At 42.2% G+C, this 27,805-nt stretch overlaps 2 protein-coding genes across 3 annotated transcripts in view; one reads left to right on the top strand and one right to left on the bottom strand.

Moving 5' to 3' along the window:
• hip1 (huntingtin interacting protein 1) overlaps window positions 1-21,292 on the bottom strand; it is a 45,786-nt gene extending 24,494 nt beyond the window's left edge. Inside the window, exons 1-3 of one of the 2 annotated variants that reach the window (XM_069147834.1) lie at window positions 21,110-21,292; window positions 1,200-1,263; window positions 270-412 (exon numbers count right to left, since the gene is read on the bottom strand). In XM_069147834.1, coding sequence (XP_069003935.1) covers window positions 270-412; window positions 1,200-1,263; window positions 21,110-21,226 — 324 coding nt within the window. In that variant the 5' untranslated portion in view covers window positions 21,227-21,292. Of the gene's footprint in view, window positions 1-269; window positions 413-1,199; window positions 1,264-12,861; window positions 13,347-21,109 lie in introns of those variants that run through there. The other variant, XM_069147835.1, reaches the window with a different exon arrangement.
• A 2,924-nt stretch (window positions 21,293-24,216) lies between these two features.
• On the top strand, window positions 24,217-27,750 carry bcl7bb (BAF chromatin remodeling complex subunit BCL7B b). The gene is made up of 6 exons (XM_069147837.1): window positions 24,217-24,368; window positions 24,831-24,906; window positions 25,008-25,095; window positions 25,556-25,714; window positions 26,006-26,109; window positions 27,076-27,750. The coding sequence occupies exons 1-6, from the start codon at window positions 24,256-24,258 to the stop codon at window positions 27,145-27,147; spliced, it is 612 nt and encodes a 203-aa protein (XP_069003938.1). The 5' UTR covers window positions 24,217-24,255; the 3' UTR covers window positions 27,148-27,750.
• The last annotated feature ends 55 nt before the right edge of the window (window positions 27,751-27,805 follow it).

Genomic DNA, 27,805 nt, shown 5'->3' on the forward strand with positions numbered 1-27,805 from the left:
GGAGGTTCAACAGTGGAAACAGACAGAAGAGACGAGACCCAACGGGGGAAACGTGTTAATACAACAATCAGGTACATGTAATCAGATATAAATTAAACTGGAAGTGTGGAGTGCTTGGTTGTCTGTGGGTGAATGTGAGGACATGAAACACAGGCTCATTCTCGACATCTAAAAGTAAATCAGTTTTCCAAACAATTACCAGACAGAGAAAAAGCCACCGATCTGTTCTCGGATATACGAGTGGAAGAGGTTATGTTGTGTTTACGTACGTTTGGGTGTCCGTCTCGCAGCAGCTTGTGGAAGACGTGGCAGAACTTCCAGCAGAGCACCGCGTTGCTAGAGAGAGGAAGCCGGTTGACGGCGGCCCAGAAAGTGTGGGCACCTTTCTCATGATGGGTCCCCAAGATGCAGGGTGACAGGGACAGTCAAGGATCGCTATGGTTACAGTGCAGGGCATTTATTTGTGTGGCGTCGCCCGGGCTCCAGCTAACGTTACATATGATCAACACTGTTTTCTTTGACATCTCTTTACTTTCTTCTTTTGATTTCTCTGTAAACTCAGAGTGGTCATCCACTTTTATTTCTCTCTGATATACTTCAGAATTATCCTTTCTTAAAAAAGATTTTTTTTACTAATCCATACCAAACATAATACAGAAAACTAACTATTTTTACTAAAACTTGAATCTGATTTGTTGTATCTCTTGCTGCAACAAGAAACTTACAGTTTAAATTAGGTCATCTTACAATGTTGACAGCTCAGACAACGATTTAGGTAATTGACCAGACAAGAAAAAACAGATATGAGGTGCTGATAAAGTGGAAGAGTTAATTCTTTTTAAAAAGTGTCTGTACAGCATATGTATTGCCAAGAGCCAGACTGGGTGTTTTTAATAATCCAAATGAATAGTAATAATTTCCAAACTCTCTTTTTTGAAAACACAAAAAACAAGGCCTGTTTTGTACTTTTTAGTGTGTTCGATGAAACAAAGATGGTAGAATACTCTTCACTGTCTGTGCAGCTTTGTGCGTGGTTTCACATATGACTAAATTAGCTGCGCAGCAGGGCCACGTGCAGAAGATGGGGTCACACTAAGTTTGCTGTTTTGATCTTGCACTAACAACCCTCGAGCCACGGAGGAACAGCTCCGCACACATGTTAATCGAAATCAACACACACAGAGACAATATGAGGATATTCCTGGCATGCTTCTCTTTGACCGCGACCTCCTGTGTGTTGATGGCCTTATTGATGCTGACAGCCTGTGAAAAGGAGGAAAGGAAGGGCAGAGTGGCGAGAAACAGAGAACACAAATCAGCACACAGCTTTTTACTCTCAATAGAAAGTGTCATGTGTCACATTTTAAAACTTGACTTCCTTCCACCTTTCAGACAGTTGCTTTTTCATTTTCCAACCACCTGGGGAACAGGAGGCAGTGAGGTTTTTTAGAAATGGGTGATTGACCTATTTTCTGCAGAGTTAGTATTCAAGGCAGCAGCTGAGAGGCCTGAGCTCCTCGCTGCTTTTGAAGCGCTGCGCAGCCTCGCAGGCAAACAACAGTCTCATCAAACGACACGTGTGCCATCACACACCTCTCTTTCCATGTCTCAGCTGCAGAGCACAGTCAATACCTTGAAGTATGAAGAAAGAACAAATATGAGGGGGATTTCTCTTCCTACGTTCCCACGAAGAAAACGTCCCGTTTCAGGCTAAATCACTGGTATGGGATCATAATATAATTTTAAAAAAAAAGAACAGAAACAATCAATTGCTGCTATATGGAGAGCGTGGACAGAAAGTCGTCACGTAAACAAATAGACCGGAGCCATTTGGAGACAAGACGCCTGCTTTCATATTTCCAGGGAGCAGCTCTTCAGTAAACACAGTTGACATCAGGACTGTGAGCAGACAGACTTAAATGAGACGGTACCAACATCTACAGCATGTGGATGAGCCGAGAAGTCTCTGTCTGTGCCCTGAAACCCTCGGAGGAATGTTAGCCAGCTGAAACTGAACTCCTTCCAACTTCAGCTCAAATTCAAGCATCTGCCAACCAGCACAAAACAAACTCACAAGAAAAGTCTCTTGACTTTTGAATTAAACTCAAATCTTAGTCACTGTTGAGGATTCACAATGCTGTGCTTCAGATCAATCGAGACTATCACAAAGATGCCGCAGTCGTGTTTGATAGTAATACGCTGAAATGCATCCACTTGCCGTTTTGTTGTTGTGTTAGCTGCTGCAAATTTGGCAGTTTTGATAATGATCCACCTTAGCAGGAAATAGTGACAATTGTCAGTTGAAACCCCGAGTCTATTTGTTTCTTCTTTGACAAAACTAAACTGCTGTCTGGAGGAAAATTTTCTGAAAAATATGTTTATCACAAAACAAGCTGACTCTACAGCCATGCTAGCAGCTTTGTGGCATAATATCATGTATAATATCATGTATAATATTGTGTATAATATCATGTATAATATCATGCATATGTATAATATCATGCATAATATCGTGTATAATATCATGTATAATATCGTGTATAATATCATGTATAGTATTGTGTATAATATCATTTATAATATCATGTATAATATCATGTATAATATCATGTATTATATAATATCATGTATAATATCATGCATATGTATAATATCATGTATAATATCGTGTATAATATGTATAATATCATGCATATGTATATCATGCATAATATCATGTATAATATCATGCATATGTATAATATCATGTATAATATCGTGTATAATATCATGTATAATATCATGCATATGTATATCATGCATGATATCATGTATAATATCATGTATAATATCATGCATAATATCATGTATAATATCGTGTATAATATCATGTATAATATCATGCATATGTATAATATCATGCATAATATCATGTATAATATCGTGTATAATATCAGGTATAGTTTCATGTATAACATCAGGTATAATATCATGTTTAGTATCATGAATTATCATGTATAATATCATGTATAATATAATGTATAATATCAGGTATAGTTTCATGTATAACATCAGGTATAATATCATGTTTAGTATCATGTATTATCATGTAAAATATCATGTATTATCATGTATAATATCATGTATAGTATCATGTCCACTATTTAGCTTAGCATGTTAGCATGCTATGTAGCGCACCGGTTCGACGCTCTGTCACCTTTTTTTCCTTCAAAGTGAAGAAATAAAATGTTCACGGTTAAAATTAATTAAAAAAAAATGTTAAGTGCAAATGCTCATGCAACAGAGCCAATAAAAAGAAATGAAACGGTCGAGTCAGGGCACCTAAAACTTAGAAATCTCGTTTTGATCCACTACCGTTTGCCCTGTTATTGTCATTTAGCATGGCGCTAGAACAAAGGGCAGTTCATAACAAGATGACCTGGGACCGACCAGACCCACAAAGCAACTTGACCGCCAACAGTTCGGTCAGAGATTCACGCTTCCAGCAGCTAATTTAGCCGTGAGCTGCTGGCCTCTCAGCCTCCATCCTCTGGGGAACAGTGATATCTGGACATCTAAAGGAACGCCATCGAATAGCCGTCACTGAAAACAACACGCTCATGCTTGGTACAAGGGTAAATGTCGCGGGTCCACCAGCCATCAATCCTCTGGGGACCATGAACATCGGTACAAAAGTACCAAGATATTTCAGTCTGGACCAAATTGTTGACATCGACGTCTATAGATCCACGCAGCCCGACATAGTTCACGCGTGAAAGGTTTTCTTCATGTCCCTTTAAAGTTAGCCTATGTTTGTCCAACCAAACAGGAAAAGCTGCGAGATGAAATGAATATGAAGACAAGCCCATGAAATGTTCCTGCTATAAATTCCAGGCCTTCGGCGTCTGAGAGTTTAAGCCGTTTCAGATGGTTTTCAAAACAAGGTGTTCTGGAGCAGCAGCTGGCTGAAATATCACATCACACACACACACTGGAGAGGAAATCCAAACCAAGACAATAATACAGTTCAACCGCCGACTCACACAGTGTTCATCGAATACCGCCAAACGTATAACCTGCCGCCATTGTTAGCGCGGTGTCATAAAGTGCGAGCGTTGGCGGCCAGGAGGCCCGTTTCATAATCTCATTTCCCACAGATGTCCCGGGTCGGCTCCTCCTCTTCCAGTATGTGAGCTGTTCGGACTGGAAGCTCACCGTGAGGAGTCGCTGGAGGAGGAACGGGACGGGAACGAGGCGGGGGTGAAGAAGAGAAGGCACCGGAGCGACTGTAACCTTCGGTAACGTTGCAGAAACAAACAAATCTGCTACTGGGTGTCAGTGAAAAGGAAATGTCTGGAAACTCGGTCCAGAAAGTATTTTCTTTTATGACCGTAATAATCCCATGAAATACGCAGCCTGAAACAGAAAAACTAGGTTGGGATTAGACACAAACAATCTGGTTCATAATTCAGCTCCTGCTTTGTCCAAACAACAGCAGACAATAGACTGCGTCCTCCACGCGACGTTCGCTCTGAATGACAGTCCATCACAAGCTCGAGCACGTCGAGGCAAACACGAGGTTGGTGTTCACAAAAATCGATTTTATGAGTTAAATTCAGGTTAAGTCACAGGAGTCGTTCGCTGAAGCAGAGGGAGTGTGAGGACAGAAAGAATTCAGGAGCGGGCAGCTGTTTCTCTCTCTCACACACACACACACACACACACACACACACACACACACACACACACACACACACACACACACACACCAGACTATAAATTTCCTATCGTCCACTGTCTGCGCTCAGATCGTGATCCTGACGATGTTTAAATGCGTCGTAAAGACAATGACTGGCGCGGATGATGTTCATTAAACACGAGCACTGGAGCTACAAGTCTAACACATTTCCTGTCGCATCAGCACCACAACCTGAGCCAAGACACTAGCTCAGTGTGTGTGTGTGTGTGTGTGTGAGTACTGTAAAGGTCAAACACAGTGGGGCTCACGCTGACCTGTTCAAGCTGTGCAGAAGAGAGCTCAACTCAGAATGTGGTTAAACCTGCAGTCTTTCAGAAAACCAATCAATATCTATCAGCACTTTAAGATAATACCAATAGGACTGTGATTCAGATCGTATGCGTGCAAACTATGCAAATGCTTGATAAAAGCACTCTTAGCAGTTTTTGACATTTTTTTTTTCCCTTTGTGGTTCTGGACTTTGTTGGCCGGCAACCAACTGGTCACTACTGTTAACATATCATTATCATATTTCGTTATAAATGAGTGTGAACAGATTAGTCTGTAATTGCCCTCGGAATGAAAAATGAAGTCGTTTGAATTCAACTGAATTTAATTTACATCATAACGAGACCAAAGTGTTCAAGTTGGATCATGAAATGTGGTTGACAGCTACATAACCAGCCAAAAAGCAGACCCTGAAGTCTGACTTAATCGCTTAAATTTCCAAGGCCAACTTTAAACTATCAACATTCAACAATGTGTTTGGCCCTCGGTTCATTTTGTTTTCTGAGCATTAATTTTTTTTACTTTTTTATTTTTTTATTATTACATATGCTGCTTATTATGGAGCTAGTTCCTGCTATAAAATTTCATTCTCGCTGGTACTATTTTGTATAAACAGATGGGTGCTGGTGTAGAGGAGACATTTACTGCAGTGCACTTATTCACATTTAATTGGTTTTGTTCACACCACACTAATCAAGTCCAGAGTTTGAATGCAACAAACCAGCATTATTTTCACCTCCAAGGCTGTACGAGTACAAGTGCTGTGTTTTTACTTTTTTTTTTTAATCAGAGAGCTCAAATCTAACTCAGGAATATAGATTAGCCAAAACATTTTGGTTCCCCTGTGGCCACATCTGTCTCGCATTAGCTATGAGGGAAGTGACTTTCGTGTCACTTCCTGTCACTGGTTGTTAATTTGTCAAAACAACAAACAGGGACTCTGGGTCATGATGTCATCTGTACAGGGGTCAATGCAGTCAAGATGACCCGACAGGCTTAAGGAAACAACCCTTTTAGTTGTAACATCAGCTGGTGTTGGATGTTATGGCGCATTTAGATCACATCGATTTTTAAAAAAAAAAAATTTATGTCGTATTGATTCAGTTCACTTTGCTTCCTCCTTCTCTCTGTCTGTCACACACACACACACACACACACACACACACACACACACACACACACCCCCACACCCACACACAAAATCAAGTGATGATTGAGCAAACGCCAGTGCGACTGGTTCCCACATGAGGATGACCCAATTAGCCCACAGTGAGACTTTGTACTTTGTGTTTGGGTTGAATGAGAGTGCCAGCTGCCTTGGACTCCTGGCATTGGCCGAGGCGGCTTGCTGGCATCAATAAATCAATGGCCTATTAGCTCCTGGCTGTGCAGCTACGCAGACCAGCTGACAAAGTCAAAGATGAGAAATTAAATCAGAGGTGAGAAGCCAGCGATTATGGGGATCAAGAGCAAAGATCAGCGCCCAGGGAGTCCTCCACTGATTGGTTAACGTGGACAGAAACCCACGTCACTGTGTCCACAGGGGGCTGAACTCAACTCCCTTCCTTTGCGCTTCCTTTATAACCCCTGTACTAAACACTTCTAATAAGGATTCAATCAATTACTCGCCAATACAAAAATCCTTTTTTTTTACTTCTTGGTATGTACAAAAACATCTTTTTTTCCACCGCTTTCCTTTTGAACAAAGTGTTATTGATACAGTGTTGAAAGCATGTTAAGTCGGGCCTGGCAAGCTCCAATCAGCCCCTCTGTAGAAAGCCCGGCATTGATATGCTGATCGTAGCTTGGCGGTGTCCACTGAACGGCCAGCACACAGCACTCAGAGAGAGAGAGAGAGAGAGAGAGAGAGAGAGAGAGAGAGAGAGAGAGAGAGAGAGAAAGAGGAAGCATCTTCAGCTTGCTAAATTCAGCCATGGACTCACTACCCCATCCAATTTGATTTCCATGTTAGTCCTAAAGATATGTCATCATATCGCGGTCACTTCATGATGGTGGGAGAGAAGCCGGAGCTCCTCTGCTGTGGCCCACTTCATGTCAACATTAGTGATGAGACTAACCAGCAGCCGGTGATGTTCAATCAGGAGAAAATGACAGTGGAAAATCTCAGCAGGGCCAAATGAAAAGCGGCAGAGTACATTCGGAAACACATGTTCTCGTTGGTTTTAAATTCTCATGGGTTGAGGGCGTGTCCTCGAGTCACCCTGATGATTTAGTGAAGAAGCAGAGCGATTAATCTTAATGACAGACTATGGTTATCTGACCTCAGTCATTTAGGTGTAGAAAGAGTAAGACAGTTCTGGGAACCTTCATGATAACACAGTTCGCAGTTCTTTAAGCTTCACACGTGTCAAATTATCCCATCTGACTCTCATCTCAAACTTCTTATTGAGGAAAGTCAAGACTTTGGTCTCGAGACCTTCATCGGGGCTAATGTTTGAGAGAGATCCTGTGAGATTACATGTATTATGAGTTTGACACCAATATAATTACCACTAAGATTCGGTTTAATAATGAATATATTTAAGGATTGTATGTTCTGTTTTCCCAGATGTTTTTGCAGCATGTCAGTCACATTATTTATCCTCAGTTCTTGGAATTTCCCTTTTTTTTTTGCACTTCTCAGATAAAATATCCTCAAAGATCAGACTGATCAACCATGTAAATAAATGGAGGTTGCAACCTTAATTTTGAACTTTGTCCCACAGTGTAGTATCTATACGAAACTCAAAACGCATGAGTACTTTCCAGACAAAGTCGATATTTAATCCTACATGATGTAGACTGACTAACATGTGTATCGTGCATTTCCCCACACACTTGCCCCGATGATTCAAATTCAATCTACCCTTCTTATCAAAACGAGGCGAGAAAAGCACTGAGCATTTTTCTCTTTAAGTGTCGTCTCCGACTCCATCTTTCATCAATAATTCCAATTTCCAAGCAACAGAGAAGACACTTTTCACACGTTTTCTTTAGATATGAGTATAAATGAATGATGGTTCAGATGCCAGACCACGGAGGCGGGTGCTGCTGCCGAGACTCGTCCAGCTCCTGTGCTGCACGGAGTGACGGCTAAACAGTGAAGGGATGAAAACAGGGAACGTGCAGTCTGTGAATGCAGCGGTGCTGCAATGGTGAGGTGCGGCAGGCGGAGGAGGGCATGGTCACAGTGGCTCTGGGGGTGGAGGTGCTGGAGGGGAAGAGGGGGGGGGGTGCAGGCGCTCAGTCAGGCTTCCTGTCTTGGCACGCCCTGCACTGCCCATTTCCTGCCTGCCTGCTGAAAAATATCTAGCTCCACCACCCCCTCCTTCCAGCTACAAACCTTGCTCAGTCAACCCAGACAGGCAGTGGCTGAGACCAAACACTACCCCGCTCACATTTCCTGCTGGACTCCTCCAGGTGTTTTTTTTTTTTTTTTTTAATTTTAGGAAAGACTCTGCTTTGAGGAGTATTGATTGTTAAAGGCACAATCTGTGACTCAAATGTAAATAAAGAACCTAAACAGTAAAATCAGAACACGAGATCTGAATCACCGATCACTCTCTGCTTCCTTCATATAAAGACAAAAAAGGATATATTATTATATCCGTCAGCGAACACCTGCCTATTTACACGTCCAGCAGATATCAACATTCATTTTGAAGTCCAGTTTCAGCCCAGCTGATGAGTGAAAGTCCAATATTCACTCTCCTTTAAACTGTCGTGGTCTCCACCAGCTCCTGAGCTGCTTTCCAGCTCCACCATGTTCACGAGCTAGTTGCTAACTGTGTCAGTCTCCTGTTTGGTGCCGAGCAGGTAGAATACAGCCATTTTATCAGAGCCGTTTCCATGAAAGCAACTGCACCCTGAAACAATGCTGATAAGAGTTGCGAGCGTGAACTCTGGTTCACTGAAAAGTTTTGGGCTCGAAAATGAAATGATGTCAATTTATTTTGAATACACCTGCAGTTTATATTGTCCACAAATAACAGACTGGTCCTTAAAGTCAGTGTTTCTTGTGTACTTGTTATTTTGCTGAAGGGAGTTTTGACCAACTAAAAATACAATTTCCTTGCAAGTTATACAACTTCTCTCATGGTTTGACATGCACAACCAAAAATAAACCATTGAAACTGACAGCAGGCCTTACTGTGGTGCGTTACACACAAACACACACCCTCCTTCCCACCACAGGCTACAACACTATGAAATGTCACTTTTAATAAATGCATTCAAACGTCAGATAATAACTGGAAAAGCATTTTGGGCCCAAATATTTTTCCAAGTGCAACTCCACCCGATTCAAAAGGTCGCTGCTCTGAACAGAGCCTTCTGTGTTGCTTGTTTAAGGACCGTGTTACGTGTCGCTTCGGACACAAACATCCGCTCTCATTCACCAGTCGCTCCGCATCTCTGGAAAAGCCGCATGGCTTGCACTGAGGAGAGGAAGGTAGTGGAAAAGTCTAGAAAGTCTGTCTCCAGTTGGCTATTTCTCATGTGTCCTTGTATGTACACACATACGGAGACCCAACTGTGAGAGGGGGAACTCGCAGAGGTCACGTCATACAGGCCTCATCGGAGGCACTGAGGGAGTTTCCATATTGATCTGCGCCACTATCAAACATAATGGTCAAATTCTATCATCATGATGAAACCACGCATCAGCCTAATCACTGAAAGGACTTATCGCTCCTGTACAGGCCTCGGAGACTGTTAACAGGAAGCTTGTTTTCCACAGAACACCCCGAGCACCTCCTATCCCATTAATAATAGGGCATTTGGTGATGCAGATAAACCCAGTGGGATGATGGTGTCTCTTAAGAGCCCATTAAGAAAGCATCAAAACATAGAGCTCCAGGATGTTTGGATGGTGGAGGGGGGGAGCGGGTGGGGGACGGGACCTCAGAGCACTGAGCTTCTGTTGCTCCGGGCAGAGGTGGAGGGCAGCAGCTGGTTGAAGACATGCACTCGCACTCGCACTCACGCACAGACACACACACACACACACACACACACACACACACACACACACACACACACACACACACACACACACACACACACACACACACACACACACACAGAGAGAGAGAGAGAGAAGGCCGGGCTCTCAGACCTCCACCCCCGTAAGAGCTTTATGAGCCTTTCCTAACAGGACTGCTTTTGCAGCCTTGTGTGAAGGACCTTCAGCTCTGAAGCTTCCTGCAGGATTGGTGATGTCATGAAGACACATCATAAAAGAAGCATCTGTGCAGCTGACCTTGGCCGACTTACTAACACCTACACATCACAGAGTTTGTCTGTGTGTGTGTGTGTGTGTGTGTGTGTGTGTGTGTGTGTGTGTGTTTCCTGAAGAGCTTGATGATGGCTTATGGATGGATCTGACACCAACTGAACACTAAACCTCCTGCAGCACACAGACTGATGTCGGGGGTTTCTTTAAAGCAACACAGCCTGTTTTACAGGCCTGTGCCAGCTCGATTTGTTAGATTTGTTCAAGAGCGCGTGTTTCCATGTTTCCTGAAGGCAAAAACAAGAATCTACTTCAGGGATTAATTCACACATTGAAATCTAGGCACAGATTATGTCACCAAAGACAAAGCGTCTGCTCATTATTTAATCAATAATACTATCGGTGCACAGTCTCGAGATTAAGACAATGCTGATTGGCTAAAGGCTGCTACAACAGTTTCAGAATTAACCTGCGATCTACGCCCAGTTAGATGAAACAACTGGAGATCATTCCTTACAGAGCATGGCCAGGCCCGTGTATTCATACGGGGAATTTGGGTCGTGTAATACAAAACTAGTTTGTGCTAAGGCCAAAACTAACAGCTATTTTCACAATCAATTAATGTGCCGATTATTTTCTCAAGTCCGAAACTGTTGTTGTAAAATGTCTGACATGTTTACCCGACGAACAAAGGAATGTCTTCAAATTGATTCTTCTGTTCATCAAACAGGCAAAATTATTTTTCGAGTATTTTGGCACACAAAAATAGAACCAGGTTTTGCTGTAAAACCAAAAAAGACTAAAATTATTATTTTTTTAAATTTAAAAAAAAATAATTCCATTTTGTTTTCAAATTATTATTTCAGTGGAAGACCATCTGTTTTTTTTTTTAATTAGTCAACATTTAACACATTATGTATTTATTAACTTTTCTGTTAATTACAGGAAGCAGATTTCCAATTTTTGACGCTTACAAAAAAAGTTTCACTTGAAGCAACAAGATGACAAAACAATGTGACAAACAGGTCTAAAGATGCACACCTTGTAATCGCATTGTAATGTCCCTGGTCCAAATCTGGCTACAGACTGTTGCTCCATGTTGTTCTACACCGCAAACTAGCCAATAAAATGTCTGAAAATAGATGTTCTGCAAAAAAAAACAACCAGGAGTCTAAGTCTGCAGCAGCAAAATATCAGTTTAAACATTTCAACATCATGCATCTCCATACAAAACACCTTCCATGTGTTCGATCACATTCCTGCAGTGTGGGAATATACGGTTTTATGCTTGCATCTCTCTGGATTTTGTTTTCATACCACTACATGCCAAAAAGCCAAAACACAGTGTGAGAGAGAAGGCCAATAAACCACACAGGGCAGCCTTGAGGAGTTTTGTTGGATCCACAGTGCTGGACAGTTTCTTACCAACATCTAAAGGCTCGTCTGAAATAACCTGATAACTGAATGGAGATCCACATTGCTTCGCTACACCCACGCCACGTCTGCACTACATGCCCCGACTGACTTCACGTGGGCAGCTGAGGGTGATTTTCCTGTTCCAGTTATCAAATGAGTCCCTGCGTATCTACCTGCACTATTTCTTCTGCTGTTCCTTTAACTATTTCCTCCACAGACTCCCTCTCCCCTGGTTGAGGATTACTGGAAAGAGGACTCTAGGTTGTGCTTTCATCACACACCCTCCCCCACACCTCCACTAAAAGTACACCCATCCATCCATGTTGGCAGTGAAAGGCCGGTCTTGTTGCTCCGGCTTATGTGCACCTGCTCCGGCAGCCCACTCTGGACACTTGGCCGGCCTGTTGGCCTCCATCGCATCATTCACAGCACTCCCGAGTCACAGGCACATAAACACACACACTTTGTTTAGCATCCAAATCTGGAATAAAGTCCACATTGTTTTTTTTACTGAACAAAATATAATCTCAGCTGACTTTAAATTCGCACCTGGTGGCACCAATCTCTTGAGTTTATGCAACATCATCATAGCTATGCTCAGATCTGCCTTAAATTTGGTCTCCAACAAACTTCAGTACGTAATTGATATTCATAGCACATTTAAACTGTGCTTGCAGGACTTTTTCCACCAACCTGCAGCTGGAGACTGCTCCATGTAAAAAAACAAAACAGAGGAGACATCTAAAGTCCCCGGTATGAGATGGTTTTAGTTGCTGTTGGTTTGTTAGACAATTTTGAATGTCCACAGTCTATGTGAACACAAACTAGTGATCTCAGGGTCTTACGTTTTATTTTCTAAGTCTTAATGTTCTTCCGTTCAGCAGGGACCCCTTCGAGGACCCTGTGCGCCAGCTTTAAAACCACAGGAGAAAACACAGGAATGCAAAGACCTTCATGCCCGTCTTTTCCACAACAAAACCCTAAACTTCTCACGGCCAGATTTGGCTGCAATAATATCAGACAAGTCCCTGCTTGCATGCATGCAGCCCGGGTGTGTGTGTGTGCAGCAGCGGCAGCAGGACTTCTTGGACACCACCCCCACCTCCAAAAAAACAACAACCCAAAAACACACATGCAAATCTGTTGCTGCCGGGGATTTTTTTTCTCATCATTAATAAAGAAAACAAATCGATGTTGAGAAACTTACAATTTTACTCAGATCCATGATCGTCCCCCAAAGCGGTGAGCGAGGATCCTCGGAGACGGAGAGGAGATCCGCTTTATCCTGACGCGGAGTAATTAGTAACGGGAAAGCGATTGAGGCAACACATGCATTTGGGAGGAGAAGAAGCAGGGGGGAGGTGGAGTGGGCTGCTAGCTCAACATGTGTCCCGATTTGGTATTAAAACGCTCCTCTATCCTTCCTTCCTCGCTTCCTTCTCCTTTCTCTCCGAGTCCGACGTGCTCCCTTGTCGGCGAGGACTTTCAGCATCCGACCGCCGAGAAGACGAGGCCTGTCTGGGAGGGAAAACACTGACGACTACCGCCGATAATAGGCGCTCATCTCACCGCTGCTTCACATCAAGACCCCCCCGCTCTCACAGATCAGCCCGCATAGCGCCTAAACACCAAGACAGGAGGCTACCTTTATTTTGCAAATAGCCCGCTCTCCTCTTAGACAATAGTAGCATGGAGCCTGCAGAGTGGGATGGCTCAAAACCCGGTGGTTCCCAAGCTGGGGTCCGGGGACCGCCGGGGGGTCCTGCAAGGGGGGGGCGGGGGTGTGCAGGGAGGGAGGGAGACCCAGGAAATGAAAACAAAAAAACCTTCCACCCACTGTTGCTCCAATCGAGTCTTTACAAATGATTACCTGAGCTCACCTGCAGCAGGGGGTTTTAAAAAAAACAACTAAACTCAAAATCATCCAACAGGGTCTCCCTCAGGGGGGGGGGGGTGCTGTCAGTAACACCTGATTAAAGGGTCCTTTGCAAGAACAAAGGTGTGGGAACGCCTGCATCTCTTCAAACACCACATAAAAAAAAAAATTACGCACGTACACAAAATGTAACCACAACCACAAGAAGCAGCTGTAGAAACACCACTGAAATCAGAGGAGAAAGCATGACAGAAGACAACCAATACTTTGATCAATATTTACACTTGTTTCTAACAGGATTAAGTTTAAGATCATCTCCAGGATTTATTATTTATTCTGGCTGCAGTGATGTCGGTGCCTCGAAAAGAACAACTTTCCAAAGGTGGAAAAAGCCGAGCTTCCACTGTGGAAGCAATTCTGGCTGACTGATGCCCCCATCTGGTTTCTCTGAGACTGCCAGCTAAAGTCTTTCTGTGTTTGTGGTGCATAAACTGAGAGCATTATATGACAGCAGGCCTTAAGACAAGACATGTGGTCATGTCACATGTGTAAATAATTAAATCGGTTAATGTTGGCTCACTAACTAAACAAAGCCATCGTTAGTGTTATTGATTACACCCGTGTGTCTATTCCTTCTATGACGAGTCAAAGTGTCAACTACTACGTGTTTCACATTTTTAAACCACTTGGACAAATCTATCTCACAGGCTCTGAGCAGGCATCCTTGCTCTCATAATGGGTTGCATTAGATTGTAAAGGTGTACCTAATAATCTGGTCAGTGTCTGTACATTACTAATCCTTATCAATCGCGTAATACAACCAGCGAGGGGTCTGATTGGCCCATATTCATTCTGTTGCAATTATAACCGACGTTAAACTTCTAGCCAGAGTCCTATAGAAGTGTCCTCAGTGACAAGAACAATGACAGTCCATCCCACACAAAGGCCTGATCTCAACACCAGGCAGTCTGGGATTACATGAACAGACAGAAGACACTGAAACAGCCTCACACCACAGAACAACAACAAACCCACAAGATCCATTTTTCAATCCAGACCAGGCTTTTCTGTACAATCACACGACATCAGGTGACCAACCGCGGCCATTATCTCAGATAATCAATATGGCTTAATCATGATAAACAAAACGCGTGATGATCTGAAAGCCGTTTGCTCCGCCAAGGCAGGATCACAGAATTTTCAAACATTTATCAAGTTCACAGAAGACCTCTGTGATTATTGTGGCCATAAATAAGCTTTCATTTTCACTCTGACATGTTGAATTAACACCAAGCCATGTCAGTTTGGCGAGGTGAGTGGAATTACATCCCGATTAAAAAGGATCACATGGTATAATGTCAATCATTTGCAAATCTTCTAAATCATTTAAAAGCAAGTAACCAAAAACATAACTTTTCAATTAACTATAAAAAGTTATATTTTACATGAAAGAGGAGGAAGATACCGTATAGATTAGTCAGTTGCTGTTCACTATAAACTCATTAGACCAGTGGCGCTGCGCGTTATACCTCCGGGCTGCTCAGCAGTCTGTCTCCGAACAATGCCGTCTATTTTCCACCGAGTCTCTTCACTTCCTGGTACGGCGTGGGCCCCTCCGCCGAGGGCAGAGCATTTCTCACATACAGCAGTCCCACTCTGCCTCTGTCTGAAACCCTCTTCTGCCTCTCGTAAAGTCTACCCACCTGGAATAAAGGACACGTCTGACGCTCAGTCTCAATTTACGCGTGCGAAGCATGGACAAATAAAGTAGTCTGGTCGTTTTGTCAAAGTAAACGAGTGAAACAAATGTGCCATCTTCTTCCTCACATGTTACCATTCCCACGAACCGTTTAAAAAGTTCAGCAGTAATGTCACCGAGCACCTTCCTTCCTACGGTGAAGGAGAGACACTTTGTGACGTCACAGATGGAAGTTTCAACTAACCTGCTCATTTAGTGCTGGAGACAGAAGTCTCCCGATCAAACATCACAAACTTCTTCCCATAATGGTGCCATGATTTGCTCTAAATCTTTTACAAAACACTGTCTTTGGTAAGCTAACGGGCTGAAAGGGTTTAAGGGCCGCTGAAGGAAATTGTCTTATCTCCCACCCACAACTGTTCCAAGATGTGCTTTAACTGACTTTATGTCTCCCAGAGCAAAGCCCACCACACACTGTCTCAAGCATTTTGCTCAAAGAAAAGTTTTTGGTGTGTTCATATGTGGGTGCATGGGTGTTACCATCGTGTCCACCAACAGGGGGGTAGATGCCTAAATGATGCCTTTTAAGTTATGCAATATTATAAAAAAAGAAAAAGAAAAAAAAAAAGAAGTGGGTTCATCAATAGAGCCGAAACCACCCACATGTTCATCATCTGTATGCTGTCGGAGTAATCATGATAAACAAACGCGTGATGATCTGAAAGCAGTTTGCTCCGCCGAGGCGGTATCACAGAATTTTCAAACATTTATCAAGTTCACAGAAGACCTCTGTGATTATTGTGGCCATAAATAATCTTTCATTTTCACTCTGACATGTTGAATTAACACCAAGCCATGTCGGTTTGGCGAGGTGAGTGGAATTACATCCCGATAAAAAAAGGATCACATGGTATAATGTTAATCATTTGCAAATCTTCTAAATCATTTAAAAGCAAGTAACCAAACACATAACTTTTCAATTAACTATAAAAAGTTATAATTTACATGAAAGAGGAGGAAGATGCCGTATAGATTAGTCAGTCGCTGTTCACTATAAACGACCATAAGTTTGATCATTTTATGTTATTTCACAATCGTTTGTAATCAGCAGCCTTTGTCAGTGTTTCTTGTCACGTCGCTGAAAACTGTGTTGCACTCGTATGATTATTAAAATGAGGCGAGCTCATTTGCATACCACACGCTTACACTAATGGTGTAGGTTTCGGTGTGACTTTTGACCTCTGCTACAACTGAAACAAAAAGTAACCCTCCATCTCTGTCTTCCTGCCTTTCCGTGGTACTGTGCTGTAAAACACAGGAGAGGACTCCAAAACAATCTGTGAATCAAAGCCATTGTCGAGGCCGCCAGGAACTCATCGGTGCACTTTGTTCCACTTACTAACCTGCCACTCATGTCCAGCTCTTTTGTTCCACGCACAGTCAGTGCAATGAGGCCACAAACCACCGCCTGCTGTTTCTGCTGCCTCGGTGCTTTTAATGGTCTCGCTCTCATGCCTGCGTGCTTGTCTGTGTGCACACCTCGCGTATGCGGATATCCTGCTATAACTTCCCAGCGTTTTTTTTAAATTGCCGGATTTAAATAGGAGCCGAGGAGGATGTGAGACAATGAGCGATGGAGGGGAGATGACCGAAGTGAAGAGAAAGAGGGGAACGTGAGGCAGACAGGCGGGGAGATTAAAACCAAAAAAGGCTCGTCTACGTCCGCTCTGCTGGGTTCTGCTTGTGCCCGAGGGCCATGAACCTGCTCCTCCCCTGAATTCCACAGCTGCCAGGGCACCAAGCAGCACTTGAGGAGGGCCGAGGACGGGAGGATCCGGGGGATGTCCATCAGGTCAGATTTACACCTGCTGTTTGCCAGACAAGGTTCATGTATGCCAGCGGCCGGGCGATATGAACAAAATCAAATATCTCCATATTATTGACCAAATACCTCGATATCAATACTGCGACAATACTGTAGAGACAACTATGTTTTCATAAATACTCACCAGTAATATAAATCTAATGACGTAATGAGACGGTAAAGGTAAATATTAACTAAAACAGTCTAGTAAGTTCAGAAAACTCCCATCACTTTACTGTAATGCAACCTTTAAAACCAGGAAAAGACTCGTGCCATGATATTACAATATCCAAAATCTAAGATGACATCTAGCTTGTATCACAATATGGATGCAGTATTGCCCAGCTCCACTTTTGCAGCTAAAATGAGGTATGTGAGAATTGGACCCTGCCGTTCTGCAACTACCGGAAACAATTAGAACATTTGAATGCGTCACCTGCCAACACATTTGGAGCTTTGATTATTTTAACCAGAAATAAACGTGTTTTTCTACCCTCTGTTTAACGCACACGATAAACACACTGATGGCTTCTATCCAACAGCAGACGTGGTACTTTGTAAAAAAAAAATAAACACTTTTGTTACGTGTTCTGCAACAGCTGCAGCAACACTCAGACGTCTTAATTTGAAAATACTTTAGAGCGGTGGTCCTTCCCTTCCCACGACGTAGATGTTGACCGATGAGTTTGGAAAGTGTCCGGCGTTTCGCACCGAAGTTTGTGGCCGTTCAACAAGAGTCGCACCGACCAGGGCTGCGCAAGATATCGTTTCTGCATCGACGTCGCGGTGAACTAGTCCCATCAAAGGACATGCAACGTCAAGCAAGGCAAATGAACTCAAACGGGTCAGGCTACAACTTCTTTTGCTACGTCATAAAAAAAAACAAAAAACTAGCTCAGTTCTCATTTTCTATGACTTATCTACAAAAGAAGTCTGTTTGATGTCACATGATTTTCTCTTGACGTAATGGTTCGGGGGATACAAAGAGTTTGCTGCAAGTGAATTTCCACGATCGCGCCAATCATTTAAAAATGACTGATTCTTTCAAAATGGAGCATTTCAAGCAATATGCAGGATTTTGTTTCGTATCACAAAATACACACGGGTGTCAAATTAAAGAAAGGTGCTGATCCACCACGTGGACGACAGCTTCCGTTTCTCGCTGGCATTGATTCTACAGGTGTCTGAACTCTACTGGAGGGATGAAACAAAAAGCCAGAACCACCGTGTCCCCTCGCTGCGGGGGTCAAGCATTCAGCGCTGTCTTTTCATTCGTTTCCCATCTGTCTATCAAATGTCAGTTTTTCTCCAATCTTGTTCTGCCTTACTGCCAACCGTCCAACACACACACACACACACACACACACACACACACACACACACACGCATGCACTCGAGTAAAGATACAAATGAGAGTGAACTCCGTGTGGACAAGTAAAGAGGAGGGAGGAGGCCAGCGGGAGGTCTAATTTTAAGGCCTTAATTATGTAACATACAATGCGGTGTCACTCAGTAGCTCACAGATCCCAACTCGAGGAACTGGAGCCCCAGAAGTTTTCCACAAGCACTAATTATGGCTCATATCGGCCCAGAGATTACTACCTACACCCGCTTCCAAATGAAAAACCCTCCTGTGGCCTCTGACAGCTCAGAGACGAGGGCGCTGGCATCTCGGACACTTTGGAGCCTGAAGATAAAGAATAGAAAATGTGTTGTGTTCCCTACTGGCTTGTTATTTACTCGCTGGGTTTCCTACAGCTATCGAGAATATGATTCCAGCACCAAACCAAAACATGCGATGACGTTTCGAGACAAACACGGCAACAGATTAAATCCGCCTAAATTAAAGGGTCAGCTGCTATTATGAGGCAAAACATGTCATTAAAAGTAAGCGCTGTGCGCTATCTGGCTGCCCTGGTTTATGCTTTTTATAACCCAGCGCGGTCACCGTGACAGGGAGGATTTTGAACGCAACAGAGAGAAAGACAAGCAGTTCTAGGAAAGCGTTTTACACGACTACGGTTTTAAATCCAAGTATGGACGACCGTGAACATTTTCATTTACTCTGTCCTCTGAACACTGCAAACTATTTTCAGAAGTTAAGCAAGCAACAAAGATGCGTCAGAGCTTAAAGAATTAGTTGGTTAACTCATTGTTTGTCACTCTTTATTACATTTTTAAATCCAAAACGTGAAATTGTTGACAAAATAACCAGAACACTATCAAGTAAATGAAAGTATTTCTAAAGTGTAGCTCTCAAAGCAGACTTTAACTTCATATTCACCGGGGGATTAATAATAACATTAGCAAGTGTCCTTTATGGCAGAGCAGGTTGTCTGTCTGTCTAACAATCTAAGATATCTGTGGACAGACACTGGGTTTTCTGCAGCGGAGGTGAAAGCCAGCCACCCATCAGATTTAGGCGGCTTTAGAGCACAACAGATCCGAGGAGATTATCTCTCGTTGATCCGCTGTGAAGCAGACAGCGGATTCATTGATTCCTTGCACCTCCTGCAACAGCTCTGGATCCCCAGTCAAGAATCAACCACAAGGTGAGAAGAAAAAAAAAAAAAAAAAAAAAAAGGGGAACCGCGAGCAGCATGTGCATGTGTAACAAATCCTAATCCGAGATATTTGTTATGACTTTACAGAAGAGAAACCGGCACCGCGAGTAAGCATGTGTCGAGAAGAAGCAAACCAAACTCATCCTTCTGCAACATTTCCTGAAGAAATCTGATCAACGTTCTCGGAGAGCTCCAACAAGGCTAAAAAACTACCGCAGCAGGACGAAACTCCTGCTCCGCTCGTGTCTCTTCTTGCGTCACCTGCCACAGCATGTTGCGTGAGAAAACTATGAGCGTGTGTTACGCTGCTGGAGAGCTTTATCTTGACACACTTTGTGGAGGGTCTGATCCCAGGAGCCTGACGGTGACCCAGTGACCAACAGGCTTGGCTCGGGAAACGTAAAGCTACGCAATGCTCTCTCGTCACCTCTAATCCATGCTCTGTGTGTGTGTGTGTGTGTGTGTGTGTGTGTGTGTGTGTTGGGGTGAGGCATGGAGAAGGGGGGTGGGGGGGGGGGGGCAAACTGAACGCGACCATCCAGACGCAGAGTTGCCAAATACCTGCTGTGCACATTTAGGCTGTGTTGACTGCGCTGTCCACTTTAGCAGCCGCTGTGGACGGATGGGAGAAGCATGTTGCAGTTGGGCTGCCTTGATTCATCTGACCTACTTCCCCCCTCCCTCACCCACCCACCCGCATTTCCCTCCCTTGTGCCTGGTCTGGGGAGAGGGGAGGGGAGACCACCAGGCAGGAAGCAGGAGGCTCTACAGCATAACAGCAGCCTGCATACTGTCCATACTGCTCAGTGGGAGGAGCAGATCATGCAGAATCACATTCATTTATTATTCATCAGCAGCCGCAACATCAAAACTAAACACAACATGGACAGAAAATCCACTCGGGCTACTACATCAGGCACCGAAAGCAGAATTCACCCATCAAACCATCTTCATCCTCACTGGTCCTGCCTGGACTGCGAGGCCTTCAGGAGGTGCTGACAGCCCGGCAGCTCCATGGAGCCTCAACTTGCCTCCCTCTTGTCTGGTTTATACAGCAGTTAGGCAAAACAGCACAGTTATCTGAATTCAAGAGGCCACTGACCCACATTTCAACAGCTCTTTTGTTATAAAGTGGAGTCATTTGTATCTGCTGACCGCAGACAGACATCTGGGAAAGTAACAATAATCTGGATCAAATAACCGACACGGTGCAATCCAAAGTATTACAACAGGAAGAGTAGGTGTTTTATAATGTAAATCACAAGTGTTGTTCTTCTTCTCCTCACTTTTCTTGGCACAATCTCAGTGCACTGTAGTTTAGGAGACAACAAACAGACATGACTGTTAATCCTCCCCAGCACATAAAGCGGCTCTCAGCCAAGACATTGTTCGTCCGACGCTTTCATGAGAAATAATGTTATCCTATCAACATGCAGCCTTTGTGCTTCCTACCTGCCCTCTCTCAAAGTTTTCCTTCTCCAGCTCCAGGCTGTTCGCCCCTCCGGTCCGTCGGATCACTTTGGGGATAGCGTTGGGGACTTGCTGCATGGAGCTTTTCACTCGATCCATTGTCGTGTCCGACAGAAAAACACAGCAGCGAAAGAAAATTATAATAATTAAAACAGAAACTTTCCGCCGATAAGCAGGCTAGGCTGTAAAAAAAAAAATTTAAAAAAAAAAAAAAAAAAAAAAAAAAAAATCCCACTAAAATACGAGCTGCACCAACTATGGCGGGCAGCCGTCCATGCTGGACTCGTCGCCCCGTTCACTGGAGCGTTTGGCCTTTCTGTCCAACACCCCAGTCAATGACAGGAGGAGCAGCCCGAGCGGCACCAGCGTCAAGTAAGCCAGGAAGAGACCACTTCCGTTTTCATTTTTCAAAATAAAACTCCCATATAACTAATGGGAGGCACCAGGGAGAGTGAATGAAAAGTATAGTGCGTGAATCTTATGTAATTATACGTAGTTCAACACTTTAAAGACTTAAGCGCAGCCTCTTTTCAACCGTGCAAATAGCCTTCAGCCTATATAACAGCTTCAGTTTTATAGTCATATCTGTTAATTATGGTGACATTTCCCATTTGTCCTCTGATTGACATTTTAAACTAAATTACTGCAAGAAATATGGTTAATAAACATCTTGAGATGTAGTGAAAGTATTCAGCTTTTTTAAGAAAAATCCCTGATAACACACAGTGAAAACACTTCATGTAAAAATTATGTTTTCAAAACCTTACTTCACTAAAAGTATGTGTATCATCAAGAGAATGTACTTATAGTCCCAAAAGGAAAATAACTCATTTTGCAGAAAAAGGCTCCTTCCTTGTAAGTGTTTTGGTATTATCACATAGCCTACTGTATGATGTTATTTTTTTTTTTTAATTAATTTCTATGCCACGATAATGTGTATTTTACTACTACAGTTAGCCCGTATAAGGTGCTGACTTCAACTACTTCCTATAGATACTGTTAGTTTAATCTACAGTAATGCATCATTTTATATGATTGATAATCAAATGTTTGGGGTGTTGCTGTCTTGTGAAAATCAGTCCTGTTTTCAGCTTTGATGCATTTTCCAGCTGATCCAAGTGGATGTTCAACAGTTAATAAAGGAAAATTTCATTTTTCAGTTTATTAGAAAATATTAAATTTGAAATCACCAAATTTGTAGATTCGTGGTTCTCAGTGGAATCTGTATAGGAACCAGAAACTAAAGCTGTCTCTTAGGTGTACTCTAGTGAAATAGAAGAATAAAGTAACTTAACATGGACATTTGTAAAGTACAAATACCTGGATTTTGTACTTACTTGTCCTCCCAGTGTAGTCAGCCACCGGCTGCAGCTCCGGCAGGGCCCACCTTCACCATCGGTAATGTGCACAGATTTTTTTTCTCCAGCCTGCATGATCCAAAAACTCTACCAGCAGTCTTATCATACTCTAATCAAACAAACATGACATATTGACAAGAATATCCCAGCTGGGTTGGAAAAGTTCTGGCACAATAATATTCAGTCTTACTTGGCTGAGATACTTTAAGACAGATAGATTTCATATTTCCTAGTTGTTAAAGCCATTCTTGTTTTTGTTGGCAACAGCAATTCAATTGTAAATGTCACAATCTTTGCCCTTTTGCTTTTTTACAATGGTGCTTTTGGTCACAGTAATATGATCTGAAATAGATTTGAATTCAATAGGCCTATATTTAAATTTAGAACTCCTGATGAACAATGACACATCGGTACAATTCAAAGCTGCTTTATGTAGCAAATGACGGCAACAGAAATCATTAAGCGTTTGAATACACAGCACTTCGTGTCACAAGCACTGCTTGAAATGACGGCTGAGATCCATTTGCCCAAGTAATAAAACTATGTACTTTGTTCCCTTTTGGTGAAACTATTTTCACAGTTGTTTTGCGGGGCTGCACCTCAGTGGACCATAGTCCATTTGGATCAGTTTTGGTAAAGTGGAAATAAGTCAAACAGAGCTGACCCTGCTCATGTGCTCTCTGGGAGATATAAGAAAGTAAATGAGGATTTCCTGTCAGAGATTATTCTTATCACATCAATAAATCAGAACTGTAAAAGACTGTCAGCCTTTGCTCTCAGTCATTGAAGCACAGGAGGATTGTTTGCTCTGCTCGACTCAATTGTATCCTCTGCTGGTCAAACATGGGAACATGTACATTTTAGACAGGTTTTTGTCTCAATAAATTCACTGTCGGAGCAAATCCAGTTTTTCATCCCACAAAAATATAAAAATATACATTAAAAAAAGTGAAAGATAACAATCTAAAAATAAAATAACAATTAAAAGAATAAATAGGTGGGAAGGGTACTCAGGGAAAAAAGCACCAATGTCACAATGTAAAAATGCACCATGACTTTATGTACGACGAGTTACTTTAGTTCAGTATATGCCAACCTGGGGTCAGGGCCCCATTCAGACTGTTACAAGAGAAATCTGGTGTGGTCGTGAAGTGACTGAGAAAACACAATCTTCTGCAAGTGAAAGCTCGGACAATGATTTAAATAAAACCTTCAGTTTATAGGGAATTATTTTTGGTGTAACGGCGAACAACTCATCTGAACTGGGACAGGGGCACCAACCAGATATTGCAACAAAAATGTAGGGCTTATTTTTAGCAAAGCACATGGGAATTTGTCAAGAAAGCAGGGAAGCTGGAGGCTATTTATGTCACAAATAAATTTGGTTGAGTAAAAAGTTCAATTCAGCTGAATTATAACAGGGTAGTATAAAGTAAAATAAAATGGAAATACTTAAGTAATATTAGCTGGTCTACTTCAAAATTGTACTTCAGTACAGAAGATGAGTGAAAACTATAATAAAATAAAATTCCCAATTAGGTCAAATCTAATAAATAGATATAAAATTTAAAAGAAAATAGATTGATAATATAGATTAAAAACATAGATAGATAGGATTATAAATGTGTCTAACTTGAACATAGTGAGGAATGTGATGCCAAAAAAGGAGAGGGGTAAAAAAAAAAAAAACACAGACGAGGAAATCTCGCGAGATTACCAGTGTAACGGAGGACTGGGGCTTGGTCTTGAAGTTTTCAGATGCATCTGTAGATGAATCATAACAGCATCAAGATGTCGGGACGATCAGGCCGCGCTGAGACCCGAAGTCGGGCTAAAGATGACATTAAAAAGGTCCTGGCGGCCATCGAGAAAGTGCGCAAATGGTATGTAAGCTGTGTGCGGGCGACAATATGGAGGGAAATGTGTTAGTAGACCGCAGCCTGATATCTGCTGCGTCGCTCAACAAACTTCAGTCGGAAAAGTTAGATGATTGACGAGGCTGCTGACCAACCAGAGCCCTCGTTTGACAGGAGAGGCGGGGCTAGTTGAGTTTTTCCGCCGAGAGAGCTGTCAATATGGCTCCAGCCTCACATGCAGCGACTGTCCTGTTAGTCACATAATAATGAAATCATTGAACACCCCTGGTCATGTTTAATGATTTGTACACGCTCCTGCAGTGAGCATAAGAAGATGTTTGATCAGCTGTCATCTCTGCTGTGGACAGAGAGGACATGAGCTTGTATTACTGTATGTCATGTTGCAGATTAATATTATTAAAGCTAATGGCAGTGTTAGGTGTACACTGAGCTCCCCTCTGACGTCTGTCATAATCATTTTATCCTCAGGGAGAAGAAATGGGTGACAGTGGGAGACACATCCTTGCGTATATTCAAGTGGGTGCCAGTGACAGAAACAAAGCAGGTTTGGGCCTCTGTCATGTGCATACGTTACAGTTTCACTGCTCTTCTGTTTGTTGGTTTATTTATGTTTTTTCTCGTGCATTTTACACTTTCCGTGATCAGATATATCACACCAAATCCACCGGTGGAGACGTCAGAGGGTTAAAAGATGTGGTCCTGGAAAACACAAACTCTTTACTGGATTTCACTGGTGAGTTTTTGGGCTAATTTTTATTAAGAATGAAAATATTAATGTAGAGCTGAAACACAGATTACACTGATTAATCGATTAGTTGATCGACAGAAAATTAATCACCAACTATTTTGAGAATCATTTAATTGTTTTGGTTTATTTGTTTAAATAAAAAGCTTAAATTATCTTATTCCAGCATCTTAAACATCAATATTTCCTTTTTCTTTTCATCCTCCGTAATATCAAATTTGATATCTTTTGGTAGTGGACTGTCGATTTTGACCAAAAAAAGACATTGCAGGCTGCACTTTGGACTTTGGGAAACACTGGTTGACATTTTTCATAATTTTCTGACATTTCAAACACCAAACTATAAATCAAGTCATCGAGAACATATTCAACCGAAGAATCAATAGGAAATAACGGTTAGTTGCAGCCCTATTGTCAGCTGATGTTCTGTGTGTGTCCCGTGCCTCAGATGAAAACAGCAACCAGAGCTTTCTGTCTGACGTTTACCAGCCTAAAATGGACAACAGCAGCAGCACTTCCAGCTCGCAGCAGGTCAGCCCTCCGCAACCCTCCAGCCTTCGAACTGAAGACTCTCAGCCGCCAATGCTCGGCCAAGAGATCGTGGATGGTGCGTGGATGGCTCTCCTGAACAACCCTTTTATTCAGTTATACACACATTCCTTTCAATTTGTAAAGGCGCACACAAAAGATACTGTATTTGTGTATTTATAGCACTTGCATAGATGTCTAGACTAAACTCTGTATTTGACAAGTGGCAACGACAACATACAATGACAAATATGTTAACATACCAATATGACATCACTGACATGTGTCCTGTACTGTCTCTGTATTCTTTCACTGTCAAAACTGCATTAATGAGGATATTATTATGTTAATACTTTCCTCGTTAACACAGAGCCCGTTCACTCAGGACAAGAGGGAGCCGACGAGCCACCTACTCTCATCAAGGAAGATCTTCTTTCATCAGGAACTATCAGACGGAGCACCCCAGACACACAGGTTTACTTAACCACAAGGCTCGGTCAAAATCTAGTATATAGCTGAACTGTGTATAAAATACTAGAGGGATTTTAATTTGAAACCAGGTCTTTTCATTTGAAACGGATACAGGAAGTCAGGGCGTTTGGCCGACCGTTGGGGACTTCAGTCAGACCAGTCATGTCACTTTGAATTTTTACACTCTCTCACTCATACTATCATTCCACAAGCGCAAACCTAGTGTTTGTTCTGGACTGACGCTTTAACCAGTTTACAGTTGGTTCCACTTGCAAACTTTAAGATCAAGATTGCTTTTCCACAGTCTAGAAAGTCATGTCTTACGTCACTGTATTCATCTCCACTTTTCCAGCAATGCTAGCGCCAACTTCAAGCACAACAACTATTTTTCGAGTCAAGTTTTAAGGCAAGGTTATTTTGGATTTCCATGAGGGACCACAGTGTAAGGAGACCATTTGTTTCCTACACAGATCACTGTTGTTTGTCCTTTACTTGACTTAATATTTTTATGCTGAAGCGTTGGTCTTGAAGTTTTAGTCGGTCTTGGTTGGCCATGATAATTCCTCCACCAGCCCCTGACATGGTTCTTGACTGTAGACCAGCCAGGTATTGGTACCGCTCTGGAAACAGTTTTCCTAGAAAACAGATGGTTGTTTTTTTTTTTTTAGCTGTGGAAATTTGAACACAAAAAAATGGTTTAAGATTAGAAACAGGTTTCAAACCTGGCATCGAACCGCTTTAGTGGAAACTGGGTAACAGTGACAGGCAGTCGTGTTCATAGGGACGACCCTGCTGTTGAGGTTCAGCCAAAAATGGGTTCAAGGAAGACTGCAAACATTTGCTTTGATAAAATTATTTGTGTGGTGTTTGATTCATGACCTAAATCTGATGCCAATTAAAACTAGAATCGTTTCAAACCATATAATCATTTTCACGACTTGTTTGATTTGTTCCTTTTTGTTCCAACAGGAAGAACTGGATGAATCAGGAGCCCCTCCTTTAAAGAAGATTTGCACAGGAGAAAATGCTGTTCTGAGATAGCTTATTTATAATCCTTTTGCCAAAATGCACATACCTGTCCTCAAGTTGTTTCAAGATTAGCAACTCTTTCAGAAGTATTCTGGTCCTCTTTACATATTTACACAAATATTATTCTTTAAATTTCAGCTAATGACAAAATAAATGTATTAACTGTAAAATCTTTTTTCACTGTTAAAGGTCTTTGAAGTCTCACTGTTTGAAGTCATTTTTGAAAAGAATGGAGGACTTTCCAGACTTTGTATGAAGCGGGATGTTTATTTTCATCCACATGCTGTAAATGTCTAGTTTTCTGGCAAGTGTTTCAGATTTACTCTTTATGCAGTTGAACTTTTGCATGTTTCCATATTCTATTGCTTTTATTTTCAGGATTTACATGCTATTTTGAAAAGATGTTATATGTGTAGCTTTATGCAGATTGATATTTAGATGTGCCATTATGTATTGAAAACCATGCCCTTTCTTGAACAAATCTTCTCTTGGCTTATCACCTGCAAGAATAGATGGCTTTTTAAACAAAAATTTGCGTATATATAATATAATTTGCTCGTGTTTTTCCACTGAAAACGTTTTGTAAACCATAATAAATGCTACCTTCCATTTTAATCAGTCGATGTTGCAAATCTGGTATTCATTCAACCAAACGTGTTGCAATCGCTCC

Source organism: Embiotoca jacksoni, unplaced genomic scaffold (assembly GCF_022577435.1).
Source record: "Embiotoca jacksoni isolate LCO1_2020_lvr unplaced genomic scaffold, fEmbJac1.0.p SCAF_14, whole genome shotgun sequence".
NCBI lineage: Eukaryota > Metazoa > Chordata > Actinopteri > Embiotocidae > Embiotoca > Embiotoca jacksoni.